The 27,560-nt window shown below is 36.2% G+C and overlaps 1 protein-coding gene across 1 annotated transcript; it reads right to left on the reverse strand.

Annotated features, from left to right (window-relative positions):
* Nucleotides 1–1,639: 1,639 nt before the first annotated feature.
* Nucleotides 1,640–27,232, reverse strand: FAM114A1 (family with sequence similarity 114 member A1). Its single transcript, XM_088524798.1, has 13 exons — nt 26,879–27,232; nt 26,398–26,482; nt 22,389–22,502; nt 22,136–22,236; nt 20,693–20,827; nt 18,083–18,235; nt 15,723–15,846; nt 11,085–11,170; nt 9,805–9,975; nt 8,795–8,934; nt 7,457–7,529; nt 4,486–4,539; nt 1,640–2,892 (listed from the first exon to the last, which is right to left on the reverse strand). The coding sequence occupies exons 1-13, from the start codon at nt 27,230–27,232 to the stop codon at nt 2,794–2,796; spliced, it is 1,689 nt and encodes a 562-aa protein (XP_088380924.1). The 3' UTR covers nt 1,640–2,793.
* Between the last annotated feature and the right edge of the window lie 328 nt (nt 27,233–27,560).

The following is a 27,560-nucleotide window of genomic DNA, read 5'->3' on the forward strand; positions in this document are numbered from 1 at the left end:
GATGGAGTAACTCTATACTTATATTTCGCCCTTTCTCATCCCTTTCCTAAACTGTATGGACGTTAACACTTAAGTCCATTTTTAGTCCACTTTAATTCCACTTACGTAATTTAAGCATGACAGCAAAACATCAGGTTAAGAACTATTTCAGACAAGCAATATTTCTCCTAAGAATGTCCCTAAACAATTTGAAACAGATTTCCCTCAAGGCATCTAATACTATATTGTTCAATATCTATTAAAAGCCTCCGCTATTAGACAATGTATTTTCTTGACAGGTTTAACATTACATATTCTGCACTGCATTTCAGAGAAGAACAAAGATCTATAGTAATTAAAATAACTTACGTCTAAAAACATTAATTCAGTATAGGAACAATCTTAAACTGCCATGACTATGTTCTATGAATGATTAATTTGGCAATATCATCACATTTACAGATATTTAATGCATAGCTCTACTCAGAAAGACTTCTCAACTAAAGTAAATAAACTAAAGTAAAAATAAATTCAAGATGTTGCGATTGATAGGTGAAAACAAAACATTAAAGTTTTCTTGAGAATCTTTGTTTGAAAAAAAATACGTATTATATTTTGGTTGCTAGCAAAGAAATAGAACAACAGTAAGAGAAAAACTGCTTTATACAAAGGATTTTTTTTTTTAAACCGACTACTGAAGGTTTTGGCTGGTGTACAGACCTTTGAAATTGAGGATGACTAATGATCAAGTATATGGAGCAAGTACATGATCTTCAGTAAACAACATTAAAGAGTTTTTATTCTGGGTCAATGCATTCAATGCATGCACACAAGAATGACTCCCAGTCAGGAAGGATCAAGCATAGTCAGAACGGCTACCAGGGCAGAGTTCGTTCCTCCCCTCGAAATGTGGAATCCAGGGAAGCACTAGATATGATGTAGTATTTTTTAATCAACTAAACACTGTTTGTAATGCATTTTTGATAACAGGCTTCCAGCAATAAAGCAATACCAGTTGGAAGTGTTGTGGACGCAGTGGTCAGCAGGAGATGTACTCCACCTCTGGGCTAGTGAGCTTGCTCACCAGTTGCATTTTCCAGTGTCTCGCTTTTCTCCATGTTGCACTAATGTTAGCTCTTCAATATGGCATAAACACCAATGAACGTCAAGATAAGTTTGCCTTTCCAGCTGCTGAAGGGCTTTTTGTTTTTGTTCATGGTAATATGTTACAGATTTTTATTTATTTATTTAATAACTTTATTTGCAAGCAAATTTGAGGACTGCATTTTTTCTACTTGCTCAGAAAGATACTTCAAAACTGTTAAATTATGGAATGCCAGAATGTAAATTTTGCATGACATGTCTTATTGCTTTCAGCACTAAATAACAGAAGATGGAAAAGCCATGATGGATGAGGCAGCAGAACAGGGACCACAAACACATAAGATAGAGACATTTCTGTCATCTCTTATTTGGACTTATAAAAGTTCCCATGTGTAAGTAGATACCTGATTTTGCATTTCTAACAAAAAAAGACAGTGTTTTCTTATGTTCTGTTTCATTATTTTTAGAACGTGTGAACTATGCTTCTACACTTAAACATATTCAGATCTCAGCTACAATTAAAAAGCATTTAAATAGAATTCATAAGCATATCAAGAGGAAAAAATACAAAGCAGCTAAGAAAAATGTAGTAAACTGAAAATCCAGCAGAATGAGCTACATAAAATATTGGAAGGTTCTATGAGGTAAATCATACTAAATATACTCTGATGTCCACAGCTAAGGATTTTAAGCTAAGAATATGGACAAATTATCACGACTGCTAGTGTTACTCTCTAATGTCATTCCTGATGTTCAAGTATACTATGGTACAGAGTAAAGTCGGTTGATCACCTCCCAAAGTAATTCTCTCAAAACTTCTCCTCACAAGTTACTTTTTATGCCTGCAAACTGTATTTCCATCATATCAGCATCAGTAATTCCATTTGATATAAAACTTCATGATGTTTACACCCCAAATTTAAGCTGTAACCCAAGGATTTTTTAAAAAATAAGCAGTTTCCAAACAAGGAAAGATAAATTATCTATTCCATGCATACTTGAAAAACTGCTTTGCCTTGCAACAGTGTGCAATCAGTCGGAATCAAGATAAATATGAATGAATAGGGGTCAGCAAATATACAGCTATACCCATACTCCAACTGGCCCTATTTCATGTCAGTATATGCATATCCCCATAATTTTCATTAGGTAAAATAATAATACTTATTACTGTACAGCTCTGAACAAATTGTTATATAAATGATATAGATCATTATCAGATTATTTATTACTATGCACAACGCTAAGATAATTTGTTCATGTTGACTAAAGTTAAATATGGAAACCGACTTTTGAAATAAATCTTTTTTAACTGAGAGTTAAGATCCAAATAACAGAAATGGGCTTAATTTTTTAAAAAAGCATGACATTCTAATTTGTTTCATACATTGCTTAAAATCGAAAGGGTCAGCATTTAGAATCTGTACTTTAGTCAATACTGATATCAATAAACCATTGCCCCAAATTGAATTAATGCAAAGGACATACTCTAATGGAAGAGAAATTATTCACTTTGCAAACTACGTCAAAAGTCTAAATAAGATTTAAAATGTTATTCAATACTGTATGTGCAAAACTGCATTTAGTGTCCTCAGAAGACTTTAAGTGACCAGACATCTCTCATAGCTTCTCTTGTATCTGCATACATTAAAGAGATTAGGTCTGTGGTTTCTGCTAAGCCCAGTGGTGACAACTGCTGGGAAACTGTCCCTAATGTGTTTTCAAACAACTGGTCTGGATATGTGAAATTTGCAGAACTGGAAGCAATAGCTGGAAAGCATCTTGAATATAAGTAGTACTGTTGCAACCCTAATGGGAGAGAAAACATGTAGTCATTAGTAGTTGTCACAGATCTCAGGAATTACATTTCACCTCTTAAATAAACTCCATCTTTCTTAGATTGCCACCATTACGTTGGGATACATATTCACAGAAGGTTTTAGAATCTGTAGATTAACTCCCCCCTATAATTTACAACAGTTTATAGCTAGTAAACACAGCTTGAATCATACAGAAATCTGATCTCCCCTCCACCTGAATGTGAGTCACCTCCGAGAGCTTTGTGTGTAATCTGAGTGGAATAAAATGTCAGTGTGTTCTGAAGGATGTAAAGCTTTCCTAAAGCAAGCAGCAAGCCCTCCATCAACAGAACTGACCTCGGATGTGGTACAGGTGGGAGAACTGACACTGAAATTAATTATTTGAATGATTAGAGCAGCTTAAACAAACTGTTGCACTACTTACAGAATTTCTAATACTGGACAGCGAGGCAATTTAAAATATGGTACAAACCTGGGCTGTACTAATACACATTTATGTACAAATAATGGAGTTTAAGCAGTACAAAACAGCTTATTCCCAAAATTTTGACATTCCCAGAGTTTTAAATTCCTGGAGCTTAGAACGGAATGTCAACTATAACAACAAATTTATTCTAAAACAAATGTAACTATGTAAGAAATAATACAATCTTTACCACATCTCTATTCAACTTTCTGTATTTTTCCTTAAAGCTATTGTTCATTCAGTGCAAATGTTTATTCTAAAATGACCCGTTGCTCATTTTTTAAGGAAGCAGCTAGTAGCGGGAAGGTACATAATGACAGTTTGCAGTCAGTACTTCACATGTTCTTTTTTCTTTATTTAAAGAGAGGTGTGAACTGGTTAGTAGAGTTAGAAGAATGCAAGCTGCAGATATACTTTGTTTTAGTACTTTACAAGGATACTACTGCCTCTTGACCTCTTCCCTCCTCAGGAAAACAGAGGCACATTTACTCGCTGGGCTTTTCTGATCAAGAACAGACCACGGTGTCTAACAGAAGCTCCTCGTGAACATTTTTGTGATGTCTGACACATGGTTATGCATGCACTGAGCAAGCCTGCTTCTTTTTAGACAACTGTGAATCTTTGTAGAAATCAAAATGCCTGTAGGTGGGAAGCACTGCAGCATTCCTGCAGCTCAAGTTTTAAAGAAAAGCTGAGAAAAATGCTCAAAATATTTGTCAGTAAAAATTATTTTGCAAGAGCAGAAATAGAAAACAGAGCAGTAAGGATAGGCTTATCCCAGGCATCTTGTGAATGGGTTTAAAAGAGGTTAAGCTATTAAATAAGCAGCATCCTGCAAGTTGTCTACTCTGCTCTGACAGACAGCAGCAGAACTTTAAAATCTAACCAGGTCCACTTCAGATAGATCATTCTTAAGAATCCTCAGAAAATGTAATATTATTATAGTGGTATTTGTGGGAGATGCTGAACACAAAAGTGAGGTTTATGAGGCGGCACTGAACTGCCAGAAGGATACCGCTATTACTTTCTATGCAGTTCTTTTTTGTAGAAAAAAAGGAAACTGTTTCATTTCATCTTACTAGAGCATTCGGTAATGTGACAAGGGTGAAGGCTTACCTCTAATATCACGGAGTTGACAATGGGGTTAAGAACCTCTGCCTTCATACTGCTCTGTAAATCAGAAAACAGAAGGAAATGACAGGACAAGAAATACATTTAACAGGAATATACTAGGATTGGAGTAGTGGTTTTATGAATTCTAGAAAGGTCTTTTAGCTTGATTGTTATTCAGACTATTTATTGTAGTATTCCTGCTAACTGACACCATGTTTCATACACACTTCAGTAGTATTTCTCTTACTGTGTATGAAGAACTAAGATGGGCCCATGGTTTAATCTTTTGATTAACTCAAGAGCCACAGAGTTTCAAATTGCCTGATTTCCTATGGATGAGAGATTTATATTCATCTATCCATTTGTCTATTAGTCTCTTTTCATCTCTCCTAATAATTTTTTAGTTTGCTGCCTCATTTCAAGGAATCAAGATGGAGAAATAGAGGTCAGAAAGATAATTAACTCCTTAAAAGTTTCAAGAAAATCAGTGGCTAGGTGCAAGTGAAATGCCCAGCTTAGTTCCCCTACTGAGGAAAAACACAGGTGAAACTCGGATCCTTGGACTGGCAGCAACGTATGTTGAGCTGGAGAGCACAAACTGGCCAGTGTGGAACTGGCCCAGCACACAGCATTTTTCCCAACCACTAGATAGGAATAGAAGTGGGTATAATAAATAGTGAAGTTATCAGGGGCTACAAAAACCAGTTGAAACCAAATGAACCAAACCAAGCTTCGTGGGTTCTTCTGCTTTTTAAAATGGCAAAGACTTTTGCCTATTTTCCTTCTTACCGTTTTTTTGCATTGTCCTTATTGACAATGATAATAATGCCCACAAAAAGTTGCTTTTTCCAATATTGAACAGTGAAATGTTAGACTAAAGCAAATGCAATACCAATTAATTTTACCAAAACCATCCTATTACTTTTATATTACAGATTCAAAGAAACATGAAAAAACTTAACTATAGATTAAATTTAATTAGCATCTCAGAAATGATACTAAGGTGAGGTATGATAAAATAAACATAATTTCTAAAACTCTAGAAACAAAAGAGGACAAGGCAGTTGGAGGAAGGTGGAGAAACAAAAGGAAGATGGTTAGAAAAAAGAACATTTTACTGCCAGTTACTAGGAAATCCATTACACAGTGCACTGTTTAGTTGATTGTCAATAAACTGAAACATAAAGAAAGCAGTATCAATTAAGTGCACACATTGATTGCACAAATCAATGACAAGTTAAAATTCGAAAGAAAACTTGCATAGCAAGCAAAGCTGTTATTTCTTGCCCCTCCATCACTGCTTACCCTCAGAAACATGGCCAACATTATAAAACATGAGCACAGTCATCACCACAACTAAACATCTGAACCGTATAGATAAAGATATAGTGATGGCACTGTCTTTGAGGAAAAAAAAAAAAAAAAATTATTTTCCATTCTAACCCATTTCTCAGCTTCAATGCACACTGCAGGCTGCTGGCACGTCCCTGTGAATCCAAGTGCTGCGGGCAGTTTAAGGAGCAAGTTGAGCCACAGAGACATGCAAGAAGATGCGGAATTAGCACAGTCGTGTGATGGCTGCTCCCTGCTTTTCTGACTGATCATGGTGAGTAGGAGGCTCACATCTTCCTCCAAAAACTTGCATGGAGGGGACAACCCTTAAAAGCTATCCAGAAAGGCCAACTAACAATGTCTTCTGTATAGAAGTTGTATATATGTCGCATATGTTGCATACTTATAAGTTGAAGTATATATGTTGGCAATGAGAAGTGTCTTTCTGCTCAATTCCTCATGTGTGCTCACAGGCATCCATGAAAACAATCTGGCCCTAAAAACCTAGTTTAACACTCAGGAGAGCTTTAGTTTCCAATTTTCTGAGTCAGGGCAGTTTAGTATTTCATGGGCTATATATTTTTATGTGTCTGTATATCTACTTATTGTAAGTGTCAAAAAAAAAAAGATATACTAAAAAACATCCCCAAAATGCAAAATAAGCAGATTCTTCCAGAGTAATTGGAAGGAATGTAAATTATTCAGAATAAAAGCAATTCAGTAAATCATGCTCTCCTACAAATAACTCTGAAAATGCTTTTCAGAGATGTGCTGCAAGAGCTCATGGGAGAACAAGGGAAACTTCCTTTAATGCATTCACCTTCTCCTGGGGTAATTAGGAAAGATAGAGCTAGATCTTCTCTGACATTTACAGAACAACTTAGTAACGACACGGTTTTTGCCTCTGAATCACACTGGAGTGCTCAGATGTCAGTTGTTTTTGAAACATTTTGAGCAGCAGAGCACGACAGGGCCACTGCTCCCCTTCATGCAAGTCTCCCCATCTGTCACCCTATCAGTATCCTATCGATGTGAAGGGGAATGGGAAAGAAATTTTGTCTTTAACAACTAAGATCACAGACTAAGAGATCTTCCCAAACTGAACACCTTAAGATAAACGACAGTGATGTTTGAGACAGAAGACCAAACATAGATTTTTTAATCTCTGAAATCCTTCACAAATCCAATGGATCCAGCCTAGGGCATATAGCAAAGGCTAAGATGACAGCTGGTGAAACCATCTTAAAATATTCAAAGCGTTATTGACGACTTTTATACAAATGGATTCTAAAAGGATAGGCTGAACAGCAAAAGATGATGTTCCCAGGTAGTGGGATTTCCACTATTCTTGACAACGTGGGCCCCTTTCAGTGGGAGCAAATAAGGACTGCTGAGTGGAAATGAGGGATTTGAAAGAGAGACTTCAGAAGGCAGGGGATGCACTGCAGAGTCTATCCAAGCTCACAGACTTCCTTTACAGCAGGGAATCTTCTATAAAATGCTCTGGGTTCTTGAACTGAAGAAAGAAGTATCCTCTTTGCCAGTACGTCATGTAAAGCCAGAGGATTTGTGTAATAATTTCCATTTGAAGGGAACTACATTTATAAAACCCCAAATGCAACAGAAAACACTGTTGGCTTACCCCAGCTGCTGTTAGAGAATCAGAAAACTTCTTTGATAAAGATGAAACTTCATTGCACATGGCACTTGTTAAGCTGGTTTGAAAGAGAGAGACAAGTATAAAAATACATCCTTGCCCTGCCCAAAGATAAAGCCTATTAACTGTCCCAAGCACCAAAAAACTTCTTAAAAGCCAAGAATATTCTTGAGGTAATTGTGCTTCTATTTATTTTTAAGTATCTTAAGGTAGATTTTGCTCATGAAAGAAGCTTTATATCCCTCCTGAAAAATTCAGTGCAGACCACAGCCAAAAAATGAAGCCATTCTATCTCCAGCACTTTTCTCTTTTGATACGGCAACATTTCAAATTTTAAATTTCTAAACCTTTAGTTCAACTATTGTTTTTTTTTCTGATGACTGCAACAAAGCAACCCCTAGAAATACTACTGAGAATAACTCTGACTTTAATGAGAATAGTAAAAAGTTTCCTCTCCAAGCATAGAAAATATCTACTCTACACTAAAAGGGAACATATCAGAGTGTACAAGAGAACAAGGAAGTCTAATTCTATCTTTTAGATCTTTTACTGTTTACTAGACCATCACAGGTTCGTCACGTCATAGTGTGTGATCATGTAGGGTGCAGCATACTTTGTCTCTAACTTTGCAACGCAGTTGTTCAAGGGCTTTATTGTAGACAGAAGTTTTGCTTTGGACTTTGCCCAAGTTCCACCATTCCTAAAGGTAAACACTTGCCTAAGTACTTTACCTAGGATTCAAGTGCTTACAACATCTGGACAAATGCTTAGGAGGTGGGTAAAACCCAAACCCATCAAAATCAGTAGAATCTATTATTACACAGACGTTTTGATCTGAATTCTGAGACCCAACAGGAAGACTGGCTTGTAAAGCTACATATGTTCTGTGGTACATTAGTACAAAGTTGCTGACAAATGTGTTTCTTATTGTTTAGAATTCCTGATTGACTTGTATATTTATGGCATATAAACATTACCTAAATGAGACTCTACTGGCAGATAAGAAAGTAAATTCTGTACTTGTTGGCACAGTGTCTTTTGCAGAGATCACAGGAAACACATCCCACATGAACACCTATGTTTACTTCCTGAAGCAACAACAAATTGCAGGTTGTGACTAGATATTCAGGTTGTGTTCTAAATATACTGATGTTAGCTATGCCAAAATATAGCAGGCAGCCTGAGTGACTTAACGGCAACAGAAATCCTAACGCTAGTGCTATTTCTTAACTCATGGACTTACTTAGCCTTCAAATGCCATAAATTCAGCATAACTGCCTGACTTTTAAGCAAATGTTCATATAAGAAATTAACAGTACTCACTTTGTCAGTACTTTTGCTTGATCTTGAGCTGTTTTTTCAACTTCTTGCCCATGTAGAATTAATTCTGCTACTTTATGAAGCTGCTCAATACACCGAGCTGTTACCTCTGCCAGACTTTCAATTGATAGCATGTAGATTTCCTTATATGAGATTAAAAAAGGGAATAATATCAACACTATTGTTGATGTACACACACACACACATATATATAAAAAGTAATTTGAAATCTAAAACAAACAAGCCAACAAAAAATCCATCATGCACAAATTTGAAAATAACAGCACATACACAGTGAAATAATATCAGTCATAATGGTCATAAACAACACTGGAAAACAAAATATCCACGAGTCATAAAGACCTTACACTCACTCTGGAAAATGAGTAAGAAGAAACTACTTATTTCAATGGAAGCTAGAACCTGCTCTCAGATTTTCTAAGATGACATTTTTGAGCAATTTCTAATAGATAAAAAGTCTCTTAACTCTCGAATATAAGACAGAATTATTTTAATTGTGAGCTGAAAATATCATTCATCAGTAGCAGGAATGAACAACATTCCCACAAAAAATATTTTTTAACAGTAACACTAAAGAATTCTACCTAGAACTCTGGCATCATAATTTTCACAAGCTGGTGTCAGGGAAAAAATTATAATCATAAAAACCTGTAATCTATAGTGTGAAACTCAGTTTACTTATTTGTAATTTTCTGCAAAGAGGAAGGGCAGACAAGAATTCATTAGAAAAAATGACAAAGATCCCAACCACATTCAATAGTGCTATAGCATAGGGTAAGTAGGTCCTACTATATAGATATATATGCATGGGAACAGATTAACAGTTAAAAAAAAAAAAAAGTGCAAGTTAGCGTTCTATTTCAATGTATTTCTTAACAGCTCCAGGAGTTTAAAAACGGCAAGAAAAGCACACAAAATCAACACACAAAGAAGTAACCTTATCTAACAAAACAATTTGCTGAGTGAAACTTATCCTTCAAAAGCTATATTACCTCCACAGTTTTTTTTTTATCTACTTCTGATTTATTGCTGCCAATTTTGTCTTCCACTTTTTCAGTGTTTTCTTCAGCAGGTTCTTCAGGTTTCTCTTTTAGCTTCTCTTCCATGTCTACTGTGGTGGAAAAATTGGTTTCTTCCAGCCATTCATGAGCTTTTTTCCTTGCCTGCCAAGCAAAGGACCCAACCCCAAATTATTGTTCAAATAGGGAATATCAAATTATACTCCTGAACCATCTCTTAACAATATATTTACTTTAATTTTTCATTCAGAAGTTTTATTCATGTCAGTCCTCTGGAAGGCACTCAGTCAAGTGTGTATTTAAGAAATTGTATGAAGTATATCTGTCTGTATAAATATAGATCCGCCACACATAATTTAGTATTCAGTATCTTTACAACAAGAATGATGTTCATAGCTGGCTCACAGAGTCAGCATTAAGTCACTGATACTTCAGATTTATGCAGTGTTTATAAAAAGGAATCTACATGGAAAGATTTCCCAAATTAAAAAATAAAACAGTGATACAAAGAAAGAAAAAAAAGTGGAGAGGTAAGATAAGTGTCCTAAAGTCTTAAAGGAAAAGACAGTCACTGTAACTTCATCTGTTTTTACGTGCATGAAAGTGAATCAAAATGAAAAATTCTTGAAGTTGTATATGGCTACAGAGACTACTCTTATAGTTAGCAGGAAATTTATTTGGAGATTTTTTTGGTGTGCAGTTGAATCAAAACATGTTAGAACCTAAGCCAGCTATCTTTAGTCTATCTATGTATTTAGAGAGCGCTAAACATTATCTCAACCTAAGATCATCAGACAAACCACCTCAGAATGAGGCCTGACTACAAAAAGACCATGTGATTAGCTTTTAGCCATCTACATTATAGATGATTAAAACTAGATAAGATAAACACAGGGTGTTAATTCTAGCAGAGGTCTGGAGAAGTCCCACAGAAGAATAAACATGATGAGCAAAAAAATAATTCTGAATCTGAACTTTGTTACTGTTCCTAGTATGTTAGAACAAATCCGTCATGCTCATATTCTCCGTTTTTGCTGTTTCTAACATGGCCCATTGCACTAGCTAGAGAGTGCACCTATATCAACTATCTAATCTCACCACTTCTATATAAAATGTTCTGTTTTTTGTCACATTAATCCCCCCTCCTGCCCCTTGCAGGAGCTGGATACTGCTCTGTGTCAGCTGTCAGGACAAGGTGCCCCTGCTTTGTCTTCGCCCAGCAAACAGTGGGCAGGTCACTAACAGGCACTAACCTTGTTAAGTTTGTCAGGAGTGGCAGCGACGTGCAACTCGAACAGCAGCTCCGTGAGCATGCTGACAAACTCTTCTTCCGCATCCCCTGCAACAAGAAACACAACAAATTCTTTGTTAGGGTGTTATCACTATACTATTTTACATAAATCAAATACATCCAGTATAATTATATCCCTTGCACTTGAAAATAATTTTGATTGCAAACTAATGACAATGACCAAGAAAGAGCAGGAAATATGCTCAAAGAAAAGAAAAGGCAACTGGAGTAACTACACAAGACATCCAAGCTTGACATGTTGCCTACTCTCTCAGTGCCTACTTATTGCTACTGAGTTTCACTCAGGCAAACAAGTATAGATGGGATGCACTCTAGTTACCTGACAAGAACACATGGAGCTACAAAATAACTAAGGAAGAGATGCCAACCTCTTCTTTCAAGATAAGGAATAAAAAATTGTAGCAGCATAAGATACAAATAGAGTTTCAAAGAAAACATCCTGGAAAACATGTTTGCTACGTGTTCTCTCTGCAAACCGCAGTTAAGAGGTGTGTTTCCTTTCTATTTTAAGGACGAGCTTTGCTTAAGTAAAGAATTTCTGTTTCTGTTTCTTTAAGTAAATAGGTTTTCTGTTCTGCTTTAAAGTAAGAAGCCTTATAGAATCTCCACTTTTATTGACACAATATTTAATGAGGAAAAGTATATTTTCTTAGTACTTGAACTTCTTACTACACATATTCTTTTGTCTTACTGCAGTTGCTATGTGCCACCATTTTAACCTGTTCTAAGCTCTTAAAGTTGGTATTTTCATTGGTTATGTTCATCTGCATTTACTAAGCTTTGAATCTTCATTCACACATATCCTGGTAAAATCTGCAAAATCCTTTTTTTTTTTTTTTTTTAATCAGGTTCCAACAGAACTTGATAAAAGCCCACCTATTTCAAAAATGATTTTGATGTTTTGCTTTGTTCCTACTACTACTACTTTGTTCCACTGCACTGACCGGGAGACTGAGCTTTTCTTTTAGCAGGACAGACCCCTGGTAGGTCAAGAACAGGTCAGCCAAGGAGATGCACTGAGTTCGTTTCATTGCTGCTGTCATCTTCGCAGTAGGTTTTTCAAGGTTCACTCATTCTTAAGACCTTGCCAAATGTTTCCATAAAGTTCAAAATGCTGAAAATTGATAAGTAACTCACTGACTGAATGCAGTATTACCAAAATTGGTTAACTGGCATATCCAATTCAATACCCAGCCTTTTCTACCTTCTCCCTTAACTCACATGATTCCACATGATTTTTTTTTTCTAAATTCCTTTTACAATATAAGTTGAGCTACATCTCCATGTATCCTTTCTTTAGTTCATAAACAACTGACAGGAAAAGAATCTGCTGTGAAAAATACATACATAATGTTAGAGAGAAGGGCCTACCCTTTTTGCTTTTTCCCACTTGTGTCAGAAAATCTCCTTTCCCTTTCTTTCTTGGGATATTTGTTTTGCACCTATCTTTTGGATCCAAGTAAAGACAAAGGTGAAACTTATGGCTCTAGTTCCAAAGGTGCCAAGAACAAAGTCTAGCCTTCTCTAAAAGAGTGCTCTAAAGATCACTGCACTCACTCCTCCTTATACGCAGCTCAAAATGTTTACTGTAGAGACTAAAAACAACATTAACATCCCTGAATAAGATCTTGAGAGTACAGGGTAAGAATGGATCTGGAGAGTTTACATAAAGCAAACCACCACCCTCTTCAAACACTTAAATGCAAAGCACTGATTTTCCTCTTAACTAAACTCTTAGTTTTAAGTATCTGTACACCAAATGACATCATATAAATATGACATATGACACAAGACAAATGACACCATAAAAATAACAGGACCTAATCATAAAAAGTAGCCAGTAAGCGGTAATCAACTTGTTTTAAAATATTGCTCAGTGGCTGGTAAGATTTAACATCTTAAACACTTTTAGTTCATCACTGCCTTCTGTAGGGACATGCCTTCATCATAAAAGGGAAAAACGATAGGAAGCAAAAGTTGTAATCCTACTGAAGATATGGTAGTTGTAGTTTTAAACTATTTAGCAAGCAGAATTAAAACACAGATACCTCCACAGAATCACAGAATGGTTAAGGTTGGAAGGAACCTCTAGAGTTCATCTAGCCCAACCTCCCAAAAATTTTAACAGAACCTGCTATCTCTTCCTAAAATGACAGCCATCTTTTAAGTCCATCAGGACTCAAAAATATAAAAATATATTGTAAATATTATATAAAATAATAGAAATAATATGCCTTTAAAAGGAGGGCATGGCTTATTGACTTGTTTTTATAAGTTTACATTCTATTAATGTTCTTAACAGGACCTTAACTTGTATTAACTAGCTTGAGCTAAAACATAAATTAGAAGGAAGTTGCTCCTTCTGAACAAGACATGAACTGCATTTAACCCAGATTGACCAATTCTTAAATTAGCCTGTCTTTTATCTTAGCTATAGATGACAAATAATGTTTAAAACTTTAAACTAACATTACACACAGACCATTTTATTAGTGTAAATACAGCTTACGCCACAGAAATATGCCCAAGGCCCAATGAAGTCAAATCAGGTGAAGAATTCTAGTTAAAAAAAGAAACAACAACAAACCTAAGACCTTAAAGACCACCAAGTGTACTCCCAGGAGGATACACATCAATGCACCCCAGAAAGATAAACTTGTTTGTAAAATAAGAGCAAAACACTAAGGGTAGTCAATACAGAGTCATGGGAACTCATTTTAGATTATGCAAACATTAGCAAACCAAAGAGGGAATGAAAGATGAGTTACAGAAAACTGCTCTATTAGGACACACAGACATGGAATTTGCATGTTAGTATTACATGCAAAAGTGCTGAATATTGTATTTATCTAAAAATGACAGACATTTGCTTCTTAAGGACCCATCAGTAGAATTCTTTAAGTTTTATAGGCCCTTATGCATTTGCTGCTTTAATTAAAACACTTAACTCATTATGCATTAACGAATTCAGGGGAAGGCCAGTTTTCTTTGTCTCTAGTGATCTTACGGGGCTCATAAGAAACGTCACCCACTCTGATATATTTTAGTGAAGTTAATACATTTTGTGTCACTGGAAATGCACTAGGACGTTGCTCCGAGGCGGGTGCAGTGCAGCACCGTCTCTCTGCAGCAGTGCACGTCCTGTGGCAGAAGGCAGGAGTAAGGCCACACGTCCCAGGTTAGAAGCTCACCAAAAAACTGTCAGCTCAGTCCTAACAGAAAACTACTCTGAAAAGTGATCAACCTTTCTAGTCTTTTTCTATCCTCAGTGGAACCAAAATTATCCCAACAGAACTGCAAGAATATGAAAATTTTGGTAGTTCAAATGCAGATAGATGTTGAGCCTGATCCCACCAAAGGATATGAGTCACTTTGGGCTGCAACCCCCACTCAGTGGAGAGGTTGGTAGGACTTGTGTGTGGTTTTAATATGCGCTGAGAGCAGGATACAGGGCGCTTCTGAGTGACCTGCTTTTGCAGGGGAAAGCCAGCAGCACTCTGGTTTTGTCCTTTCCTTTAAGGTGCTCATTGCCTTAAGAGGCCACTTAGTGTTTCAAGGTAAGAGTGATTCAGTAGCTCTGCTTCACTGCACATCATTCATGCAGAAAACAGAGCTTTTCTTGGGGGCTGGCTTCAAAGCAAAAAAACCCTACTTCTCACATAAATTAAGGAGAGATCTCACGACTCATTTTCATTTCTAAATATGCAGTACACTTTCTTGACTTCTGTTTCTTACAAAAACCACAGTAGGATGTGGGCTTATAATGAGTAATGGGGAGGGAAAATGCACAAAACCAAACCTCTACTACAGTAAGAACTTACACTGCACACTTGCTGTCCCCAAGAAGAAACAACCACCCACCTCTGACAGACTCAAGGCATACGGAGTAAACACTACCAGAAGCACACACAGAGTGGAAAAGTATTTCCAGTTAGAACATGTGGATGTTTACAAGAAAATTTCTCTAACTTTTCTGAAGGTTAGAGAAATCATATGTAAACATCTTCATCCCCGAGAATAGAGCAAGATGGTGAGAAGGAAACAGCTACGAAGTCTCTGAGTACAGCATTTAATGGCATGAGTCAATCCTCACAAATCAAGGGGAATCTTTCTACAGCTAGGAGAGGTTGGTTAGATCTCACAGGCCTAGGGAAAAGGGTTATGCAGCTTTAAGGGTGTTTTACCCTTCTGATCCCAGCCTTTGCTAGGTTACTAAAACAGAAAAGCATTGCTATACTTGCCGAAACTTTCAGGTTACACAATTCTGTAAAGAGATTTTACAAGAAAGCTTCAGTCATTTGAAAAAATAATGCTTTTTTTTTCTCTTTTCTTCTTCTTTTTTCTTTCACTCATGATATAGTAAAACAATGCAACACTTCCTTACACTACATTTTTTTATTCCGTACTTCAATTATGGCACAAATCCAGAGTTAAAGACTAACCAACTTCTAGAAATTCTAGAATATCCATTTTACTTACTTCTTTATGAAGAGTACTAGAATAATATAAATTAAAATGTAGTTCAGATTTGCAGAATTAACAAGTCCTCAAATGGTTAAATCTTTATACATCTAATTACCTTTTTGTTCCTTTACTGCTTCGCCATCTGACTCCTTTGGAACAAAAATCTCTTTTATATCTATTAACTCATTTTTCACAGTTTCCAACTGCTCTCCATCCAGTGTAGCTAAATAGGACTGAATCTGTGAAAGAAAGCATAGTGAGCACTGCAACAAAAATAGAGCCTTTCTTAAACTGCCAATTTTGAGCCAGCACCAAAATATAGATATAGATGTAAACTTCCAGTAGATATTCAAATTGCATTTCTAACTTTCCAATTCATGTTGTTATGACATTTTTAATCAATCAACAAAGTGTTATGAGTATTACCAAAATTACACAGGTCCTGCAACCTCTTCAGTCTCTATCTTCTTCTAGAACTCTCATTTCAGATTACAAATCTTGGGTCTAATTGTAAACAATAATATGTATGTTTTGGGACTGCTTGAATGAGGACAGTAGGCAGAAGATCAGCACAGGCAGACAGAATTCATACTTAGCGTAGGCAGGCATGGAGGGGTTGGGAGAATAAATCTGTTTCTTCTCCCTTCAAAATCCCACCAAGATTCCAGATAACTACCAGCCTCCTTGCTCTGAGGGATACATTGACAGATCTCTGACACATCCCTGGGTGTCTCAGATATCTAGTACAAGTCCCTTATTATTTAACAGGGTGATATCCAAGATGAAGAGAAACAAATAGAAACAGATTTTCTGAATCACTCTTTGCAATGTCTGGCTATCCATGGAAGCCAAGAGAAATGCCAAGAGAAATGTCCCTCTATTTCATAGAAATTTTTTTTTTTTTTTTTAAAGTAAAGAAGCGCAATGCAGCCTGGCACAGTTAGACAATGGAAAGAGACAAAATATTTTTGGTGACATTATATTCTCCATGTGCCTCCTTGGAACTCCCTCTCTTATGTGTTCAGTTCATATGCTCAGAATTGAATGGGAAATTAGATTCAAGAATTCAAAGAACTACTTTTATTGTTGTTTTGTTTTTCCCTCCTCTATGGCATTATCCATTTCATAAGATTAATTTGAAACATTTAAAACAAAAATTTCTAAAATAGAAATAATTTAAACAATAAAAATAGTATATTTAATATTTTAAATTAAGTAATCCATGCTATAAAAAGGACCTAGGGCACTAGCAACCTCTTCAGTTTCCCTTGCTTTCCTCCTGTGGCACATCATAGTGTGGCTTTTGGTCTGTTTGCACAGGTCTCCAGCTTGAAGGAGTAGATGTATTTTGTGAATGCAGGTGGTATTTGGAGTACCTGTTCTTTTGAGAAGCACACATCATCCATACCACAGAGAACCGGCCCAGCTGATGCAGATACCTGCATTCAGCCCTTTGTGCTTAGGTTTTCTAGCCTGCTGATACTGTATCACTGTGAACAAGCTACTTAGAGGTTACTTAGGACGTAGCAAGCAGCAGCACATCAGAAACCTTATGCAGAGTCCTACCCTGTGGTATCCCATGGTAAAAGTAAAATAGTGTTGATAGATGCACTTAACCTGAACTTTTTTTTTCTCTTTATTTCTTGCCTGTTTTGTGGGATTTTCTTTTTTTTTTTTCCTTTTTTTTTTCTTGGAAGGCAAACCTTTGAACCTTACATGAGGATTCTGAAGTTGTAATTTTTTGCTTAGACATAACTTCAAAAACTACGCAGACAGTATGTACATACTTGATGTCAAATCAAGTTTCTATTATTTGTGACAGAAGATTACAATTATTCTTAAAACACTAAAAATAATAAAGTCGTTATTTTTATAACACAGAGGTTAAGGAGTGATAATTACCCCAAAAAAGGAAGAAGAATTTAATTATAAATTAAATATAAATAAGAATAAATATAATAAGAAATGTGTCCATAAAAAAATGTTTCAGTATAAAATACTCCGTCTGGGACTTTACAAAGGTTCTACTGATCTACTGTTTAGCACATCCAGGGAGTTAACAGCTGAGATGAAAACATACACATATAATAGTACATAGTAACTTCAGCATGCTCTTCAGAGAGATGTTCAGCATAAGCATGCTTTCAGTAATTATATCTTGGGCTAGTCTTGTGTAAGTTTAAAAATCACCCCAATAAGGAAGAGTTAGAAATTGAGTAAGCAATCTGGAATCCATTCTAATTCACTTGCCTCCAGGTGCACTAGGCCTGGAATTCTTGAATATAAGTACTAGGGCCTTGTACAAAAGGAAAAAACTTGAATCTTCCAGCAAATTTTGAGAAGACTTCTGCACTGTGTTACAAGCCAAAAAATACAGGATATATATGCTCTTAACAAAAATAACTCTTAATGATGATTAGTGTTAGGAACATTTTTTTTAAACCAAACATCAAATTTATGCTATTTATACTGTACCTGGGTTTCACTTTCATTTGACAGGATTTCTAGCGCTTCAAGATGGGACAAACCTTGGAATTCATCAAAAAGCAGTCCATAATGCGCTGTTCTCTCAACTGTAACTTGCTGGGCCAGTCTCTGTTTCTCTTTTTCTTTAGCTTCTCGCAACAGCTGCAAAAATATACATCATTCCTGTTGTTTTATTGGCAGTGCTGTAGACGTGACAGACTTTATTACTCTCTGCTGCTTCTTGTTGAGAAAGTAGCAATAAAATTTGAGATTGTACCTGCAGAGCTGAAATTTTAGTCTCTCTGAAATACCTATATTTTTCTGATAAACTTTTCTAATAAAATATTTAAGTGGCATTCTAAGTGTCTCTCTCCTGGGGTAATCGAAATCTTAAGAAAATAAATAAACAAAAAAACTATTCTTGCTTATATTCCCAAAACAATGCCATCTATGGAGAGCATCCCATAAATTAGCAACCAACTGCAATGGAAGAAATGTAAGAGGAAAGTTTCATACATCGCCTTAAAGAGCCATTCCACAGACCAGAAAACTGGAAGAATATTATTTACATAACATCTAAAATATTTTTAACAGACTGTAAAACCAGATTTAGATGAGAGCAGGACTGACAAGAGAGATCTGTCTAGTAGGGATAGGTCTTCTACCAAAGATGGGTCAGAACGATACTCCATAAACTTGGAGACATTTTGGAGTGACCTCACACATTCCTTCCCAGGAGGGAAATTTGCCTCTTGGGCAAATTTGATGCTGGAAAACTGCTTAGTACATCTCAAAATTGCACTTTAAAGTGCACAAAAACCTCTGATAATAGGCAAGCTCTCACTGCTTGCACCTTTCCCTCTTACTGAATGTCTACGATATTACCTTGCTACTCATTTGGTACAAAGCACTTATGATGCCTGATTTTTCTAAGTCTCCACTTTCAAAAGACCATTCAAAATGTTATGCATCTATCAGCTAAAAGGTAGACACTGTGTTATAAGACTCATGAGAAATGATTTATGTCACTTCTTGCCATATATTTTATATGTAGATTCAAGCACATCATTTAGGAAAATATTAGTAAAGGCTCACTTTAACTCAGTGGCCTTAACTTCCCTAGGCTACATATATGTCAGTGGAACAGCTCAAACTGTTCTACAGGCCCGTTCAAAGCCAAAGCCCAACTCAGTCACTACAGGTACACAGCTACAGTAGCAAGTTACAGAGCACTGGGTATAACTAGGGTACTGGAACTTGATCATTTATCCTGTTAAATGTTGTTGTTTCTGAAAGTTTTGCCCCATATAGAGAATATCTTGCTTATTTTAATCATTCTTTATTTTAAATAATTTGAATATTCCACCTGTCTCTAATTTTTATATCCTTACATCTTTTTAAATGCAGAAATTTAAAAGAATGCAGTCAGATTGCTCTTTTAATGAAGTTAACAATAAAATCTCATTGATTTACACAGAGCCAGCATTGCACTTACAGTATCAAACATGCCTGCATAACCAGTCTTTTGTTTGAAAACTCGAATCCTACCATTTGGATGGCTTTTCCTGTGGTAGAAATGTTCAGACAGATGAAAATTTTGAGCCTCTATTACATGCGGCAGGGCCTTTCATTACTGCAAATGTAATGCTACTGTAGTGTGAAGTGCCTCAGGATGCTTTCCTCAAAACACATTGCACAAGCCCAAGCTTAGGACGACGGCCAGTGTGAGGCACGTACAGTCTGAACCACGTCTCAGGGCAGCCTTCAGCTGCAATACTGAGATTGTAGAGTGTTATATCTACATGTATTTCCACTTTACCAGTGCTGACTATCTAAAAGAGAGTGCTGCTGCTATAGATGTATATAAGGTGTTTAATTATAATAATATTGTTAGCAATAATTACTTTGCTTTGGCCTACTGTATCAATCTGTTTCCACCTTCAATGATCAGGACTAAAGATGGAATAAATCGGTTAAAAAAAAAAAAAAAAAAAACCACCACTTCATTCCTTCCTACAATGAAGTAAACACACAGCAGCATTGACAACTTCTTTCAAAGACTATCATTTTCCAAAGCCTCCCTTCCCTCTGTGTCTGGAGAGCTAAAGTAATTTGGTACTGGCAGCAACTATACTTCTGCTCCATTATTACTGTATCACAGAACTTTTGAAGATGGGAGTCAAGACTTGATTCCTATGTAAGGATACCATTATTTTAAATGAGCATAAGATAAAAAATTTCTAATGAAACATATGCCATATTCCTGTATTACTCATTTCCAAGACAAGCACAGTAATGTTGGTGCTGGAGGATATCTATCTACAGCTGTTATGAAAACACTAACTTGACTGTCTCTCCAGAGTATAATAATTTATTACCACCTGTTCTACCTATAAAAATCAGCCATTGTACACATCTGCATGTGATTATGCAGAAAGGATAATTTTGTAAAACATGTATTTTGTAATTCTGTGAAGAAAAAGGAAGTGGATCCTATATAAACATAACATTTATTTCCAAATACCTAGGCAATAAATTCGGTCTCTCCCTGAGGCATATAAAATTCTAGAAAAAGAATCTAAACCTGCACTGACAGAACCGTATTTAAATAAATCCAACCTGAGATAAGGAAACTGTTCTTGCCATCAGTGTTTTGGTTCTCTTAAATCCAGGATCACTTTCTGCAAGGACATTCATGGTTGTCTTTCCAATAAATTCCAAAGCATCTAAGCCTCCAGATAATACACTTTTCCCCTGTAAAACAATGCAATCTGGTTATTTCTTTTTTGCTTTATGTTAAAATGAAACTGTGAAGAGTATTGTTCTTGTTGACACTGTCTTTGAACATTTACCCCCTTATATTTTCTCTGCTTTAACTAACAATAGAATTTACGTGTTTATAAAATTATGTTACTTTGTTCTTTATACATTTGAGGAAGGAAAAAAGAGGAAAATGAACTATACAAATATTTCTAATTAATAAAAAGACTTGCACTGGACCTGCACCTCAAATTTTGACACCAGTAATGACTGACTGCAGATATATAGCTGTCTATAGAAATGTGGCTGTGTCTTCTTACTAGCATCACACACAGTTTTTCAGCTGTGCTGTAGAATAACTTTCACTGACTAACAATTTCCATTCCAATCTGGATTCTGCATCTGACAGATACTCACATGCCAGTGTAACCTGATATATAACGGAAAATGCTTATACAAGTCTCAGATGGCAATGCAGTTTTTAGGACTGAAGCATTATAGGAAGCTTTTTAGTTAGAGGCAAGAGTTGCCACAACCACTTGAGGCTCCAAGTTGTTTTTTGGGTGATATTCAACAGCAGTAGTATAACAGTACAGTATAGTAACAGTATAGTAATAATATAACTGATTTGGAAATATAATGAAAGCAATACAGGATTTTGCAAAGCTGAAGCTCTGAGGAAGAGAAAAAGAATGAAATGCAACACAGAAAATATAGAGAGAACATGTGGAGAGTATATAGAAAACACAAGAGGAAGGAAAGGTGGAGAATAGATTTTACCTCATTGAGTCTGCAATCAGACGACTTTTTGGGAGAGCCAATATGAAATGAGAGACTAGAAAAAGACGTAAAGATAGTGACTAAGGAATAGCAATATAGAAGTGGGATAGTTTAGTAAAAAATTTAAGAAAAGTGATTATCTTCTTATTTTATCTATCCTCAGAAACAGTAACAAATCATCCTATCATACTTTATCTGGAAGGACTTAACAGCAAAAATCAGATGATGGTGACATGAATATAAAAATGATTTTACAAGAACCTGCAGAATTATATACAGTTTAGAACACAACTGTATCTTTTCACTAAAACTGCCTTCAAATGTTCATTTAAAATCCGTAATTCCTTACTTGTATTTGACTTTTTAAAATCTGATCCAGTTATTTTGGCATGGGAAAGATACTTTAGTAAGGCCTACCACAGAACTGCTCTTACAAAGACCCACAACCCAACAGAGCTGAAATGAATTTGGACCTTAAACCAAAGAAGAACTAGAGAAGAGAGCCCTGCTGAAACGACTCACTGTGTTTTGCACAACACTGCTGATTGCTGACAACATCCCACGAGATCCAGAGGAAGGAGAAGAGGGAATATCTGCCAAAGTGCTTTGGTCTGGAGAAGCTTCTGCTTCTGACAAGACAGAGCAAGCTACAGTAAACTTTCACATCTATAAGTCACAAATTACAGTACACTGATCAAAAAATTAGGATTTTGTAAGTTGTATAAATTTGGCAGTGGCAAAGGGCTTTGTCCAATTTCAGTGAACTTGAACTTACGTATAATTGATGTTTCAGCTTCGGAAGGATCTGTTGCTTCTGAAGATGCTGAACTTGTATTATGAATTCTTAGAGTAGACCCTGCTTTTTCCTTTACTGCTGTTATCCCATGACCTGCAGCAGAAACATATTTTGGATTACATGATTTCAGCTATATACTTTTAGCAGTACATTCTATGCTGTACATATGATCTCTTAAAAATAGTTGAAAACCAGAATTAGCATTAAACCTACCTCACTTATTTTTATTTTGTTATTTTGTACTATTACATTCAATATATTGACTAAAAATTATAAAGCTAAAATGTAACATATATGGCAGCAGATCTGAAATACTCTAAATCTTGTTTCAGTGGTACAAGTAAGTCTAGCTTCCTGCTTTTCAGGATGTCGAATATATTCTATTCCCATTAGTTTAAATAGAAATTAATGGTCCTTCTAATTCCATAGGGTTTGGCCTCATACACTTTTCAGAAGTTTAGAACAATTAACTTCATCCTGCCTTTTGAACTTTGACTTCATAAAAAAAAATACTGTCCTATAATTACATAAAAATGTAACTAATCCTATGAACAATTCATAAAAACTGATGGACTTTCAGAAGCTCAGTACACTTGGGAATGTGATTCTCATAGGTTTGCAGATAAGCTTTTATCTCTGAAAATGTGCATTCGCATAGTTGCTGCATTGTATTTACAAAATTATGAGAGGCAGCATTTTTAGGGCTGTGGTTATATGCACCAGAATGGTAAGGAAACATTTCAGGGTAGATAGGAACAAAGTCTTGCTGAACTAAACTATATGGCAAGCGTCTTTGCCTACAACAACACAAGCAAGAGATCAGAACACCACAACTGAAACAGGTCAGCACTCTTAAATAATACAAATGCAGGGACACTGCAGAACTACACATTGCATTGAAAATGGAAATCATTATTTGTTATTGTAAAAAGGACAGAAATAAAACATTTGATGGGAGATGAGTCTGCATTTTAAGAGATAACAGTATGCTGATTTTGTTACACTGCGTGGTGACAAAATTGAATTGACATTGTAAACTTGGGAATGACTTTAATACCTTCATCCACTGCTCCTCTTTAACAGCAGAGATAAAAGAGCTACAAGGTAAGTTTTTTCAAGTGCTCACATTGTAAAGAAAGTAAAGCTTTTTTTTTTCTTGGTTGTCTCCATTCACTTTAGTGCTATAGCAAAAGCATCTTCCTTTTACTTAAAACAAACAAACAAAAAAATCCACAGAGTAGTTCTGATAGCAATTAGGCCATTCAGACTGATTCAGGAATAATTCTACTTAAGATGGTAAATGAGACCAGTTTCAGAGCTCCTTGTTGCAACTGGTGAAATAATATAGCAATAAGCATAGAGATTGTTGTAATGCATTTTCAGTATTCAACCTCTTCTAAGCTATATGGAAGTAAATGGGACTGCAGTCTGCAAGAGCTGACAGTCGGGTACCTACATTCAATATATTTTTTAAAACAAGAACAGCCTGTGGAAAATAAGGGGCTATTTCTACAGCAGCTGTAACTTGTTATTTACAAAATAGCTGAGTGATTACCATGTGATTTCTCACATAAATAGTTTTTCCTTAATCAGATGTAATATATGCAAGTGAAAGATATATGTTCTGAAGGGATTAACTGTCCTTTTTATGGCTATGAAAGGTATGAGCATAAAATCCAGCTGCTGTTTTTTTTTGTCTGTCTTTATTTCACAGCAGTGGAATAATATCTATAGAGAATAAAGAGGATTTTCACATCATTTCAATGTTTTAATTTCATATTATCTCAAGCATTTTCATTTTACATAGCCTTAAATTTAAGCTATATAATATTGAATATTGCACATATCCATGTATATATTGCTCCTCACGAAAAGAGAGGCATCAAAAGTGGCATTTCATTCTGTCATACTGAGTGACAAGCAGCATATAGTAGAGGTTTATGGTGTCTGACATTTCTGTACATCATTCTACTAGATGCAGAATGAAAAATACACGAGGAATGTACATTAGGTGTAAAATAATCAAGACAGCTAATATTACTTACGAGCAACATATGAAAGATGCTTTAACAGCTTTTCAGTATGAATTTCAAAGCCGATTTAAATAGCTGGGTTCTATTTTTTCTTACTTTTATTGTATAAGGGGTATTTACAGATGATAATCCTGCAAAGTGTATTTAAATTTAAAACAAAAAAGCAACAACAACAACAACAAAAAAAAAACAACTAAACATAGAAGGAGTGAAGCATGTGCATACACCATGGTAAGGAATAGACTGCTTGGAAATGTAGCCTGTTGAGCACTGTAACTTAGACAAAAGTCTGAACAATATAATTCATCCATATGAAACACTACAGCATTTGAAAAGCAAGGCTTGTAGGGGAGGTAGTAAGGTAGCTGAAGCTGATAGCTCACCTGGAGGAAAAAAAAGAAAATCAGGCAAGCTCTCAAGTATACAAACTGGTTTTTGTTTTAAACAGAAGTCTCAAGCTTCAAACATGAGCTCAGAATATATTTTGCCTGGCTTACGCGTTGGGGTAAAAGGTTTGATGCTAGAGCTAATGTGACCCAATGGCTCATTAGCACTAGTAAGAGAAGTCCTGCTTCTCCGATGTTGCCTATTTGCTGGCACTGGCACTTATCTCCTCCCACAGGGAGTTGTCTCAAGGAACTAAACAGGCAGGAAGTCAACATTTATTTTCCCCTTAGTGATAGTCTTCTTTACGGTAGCTTTCTGAACTGGCTTGCCAAAGGCTCAGGAGGACATAAGCGGAAGAGGGAACATGGAAGAGAAGAGCACGACTATTCATTTCAGTGGCTGCTCACCATTCAATTGGCTTAGCTGTAATAGCAACCCTGTGTCAGGGTAGAATTTTATCACATCTACTAGTGAAAGAATGGATTTTTAAAATTTCTGATTTACTGAAGAATACAAGTTCAATGAAAGAGGGTAAAATGATGGTAACAACTGCAACAACAGAGTTGTGTCTTCAAAACACAGTGAGCCTAATTCTTCCATCTTATCATTCCAGTAACTATTTCAGTGGAGCTACTCCACTGTGCTTGCACAGGGTGGAAAAAAATCAAACTTTTTGCACCCTTTAAAAACAAAATAAAACTCATCAACGACAAAAATTCAATAACTGTCTTAGTGTGACACCTAGCGTCAGACTGAGCATGGTGGAAACACTGAGTAATCCAAAGGTAGCATGGAACATCTTGTGCAGAAGGATATCACACCTGCTTTTCACAGACAAAAATTCAGGACATTTTTGTACAAATGGACTCCAATGATCCGAAAAAGGTCAAGGTCAATTCAAGGATATAAGATGTTTTGTTTAGAAGACAAAAAAGACAATCCCTGGTTGTATGTGCAAAGCTAGTTTAAGGAGAGATAAGACAGAAATTATATGGAAACTTTATTATCGGAAATGAAATAATCAGCAACGCTAAGCGTATTATAGACGTGTGAAAATGCTAAATTGTTTCAATATGTTTTTCTACTCTCTAAAGTCCAGTATGATAGTTTAAGAGCTCCATTGACTGGCAGTGAAAGCTTGAATGATTTACAAGAAATGGGTTTATATTTTATAGAAAGAAGTCTTAGTATATAAACCATAAACATACACATACATTCATCTGGGATGGAGGGCTCTGACTTCCAAATTCCTGAGCCTTTGGCTGATAGTGGTTGCAGCAGATCATATCCTTTCTGTGAAGGAGCCACTATGAGGTAGGTAACTTGCTCTGCAGACAAGCCTGTTACATTGTCTGTAATCTGACCTAAAGAAATATTTAGGTGCACTGACAATGCAGGAAGGTCCTTCTTGCCATTATCAATGTCATGGCACACCATGGCTTGCCAGAACAAAATGATGTTTAAATCTTCTTAATCAAAACAAGCAACTTGACTTTAGCTGTTGCCTTTAAGAGTATTTAATGATGCATTAAAATGATGGCTTAAATATTTTCAAGTACCTTACTTACCCACTGTGGCAGAAGCTGATGACAGGAGAGACTTGCCCCAGGTACCCCAAGCTCCCCACCTACTTGTCTTAGAGGAGTTCATGTCCTGTAAGAAGAAAAATATTACTCCACTGTCTACAGTGCATATTGTCTGGAGGCAGCAGGAAACACAATGGACCTGCCAGGCAACAGGATCAAGCATGTAATAAACCATGATACCAGCTTAGCAGCCTGTGCGACTGCTTACAAAGAAATAGATTCACTGATGATGATGCCTTCTGAAGAATGATTCTGAAGAGTCAGGGCTCATGTATACAGAGAGGTAGCCCCAAATAACTAGCGACAAAAGTTTTGCCACCAACTCCTCAGGTGGATGATTAAGCCTTTGTGCAGAGTAGTCCAAGCAAGGCAACCAATGCAAAAAATATGTACATTTTACAAAATTCTATTCTCCTTATAAAGCAGGGAAGGCAGCTTTTCTAGAAAAGGGCATCTTACTTACAGGTCCACTTTGCTCATGTGGTGTTCCCTCAGATTCAGGTTCAGCATCAAGGCTTACGGTCTCAATGCAGTCAACAGGTGTGTTTTCAGTCACCTCTCCATTGGAAGGCAAACTTTCACTTATTTTTTCAGTCAAAGGATTTTCGATAAAAAGTGTGTCTCCTTCCTGTCCCTTACTGGCACACTGAGTGGTCTGTTCACCTTTGTCTTGCAAAGGCTCAGGCAAGATGCCAGCTTCCACAAGGGGTGGCAGGGGCTCTTGAGGCAATACATCACTGCTGGGCATGTCTGTGACTTCAGGTTGCTGCTCAGATGAGATGTCATCAGGTATGTCTTCAGGTATGTCTTCAGACATTTTCAATTCTAAATGTAGAAAATAAATTAGTCATTCTCAATTCCATGAACTTTTGAATGAACCCCAAATATGCAGCGTTCCCCATTTCTGAAACAGAAAGGTGGAGAGGAGGAGTCCTTGGTACAAGGACTCCTGAAATATGGAGTCCTGTGGCGCATGCAACATGTCCATTAATATCATGATTATGCTTCAATAATTCCATTCACCTAGCAGGATCACACTGAGTCAGAGCAGCAATAATCCTTTTTCCAAGATAAATTTTGGTGAGGGAGAAAGAACGTTCATTCGTTTGGAGAAGTCAAATATGAGAACTTCCACAAGATTAATT

Source organism: Tinamus guttatus, unplaced genomic scaffold (assembly GCF_059628265.1).
Source record: "Tinamus guttatus ecotype Peru unplaced genomic scaffold, ASM5962826v1 Tinamus_guttatus_pri_ptg000213l, whole genome shotgun sequence".
Lineage (NCBI taxonomy): Eukaryota > Metazoa > Chordata > Aves > Tinamiformes > Tinamidae > Tinamus > Tinamus guttatus.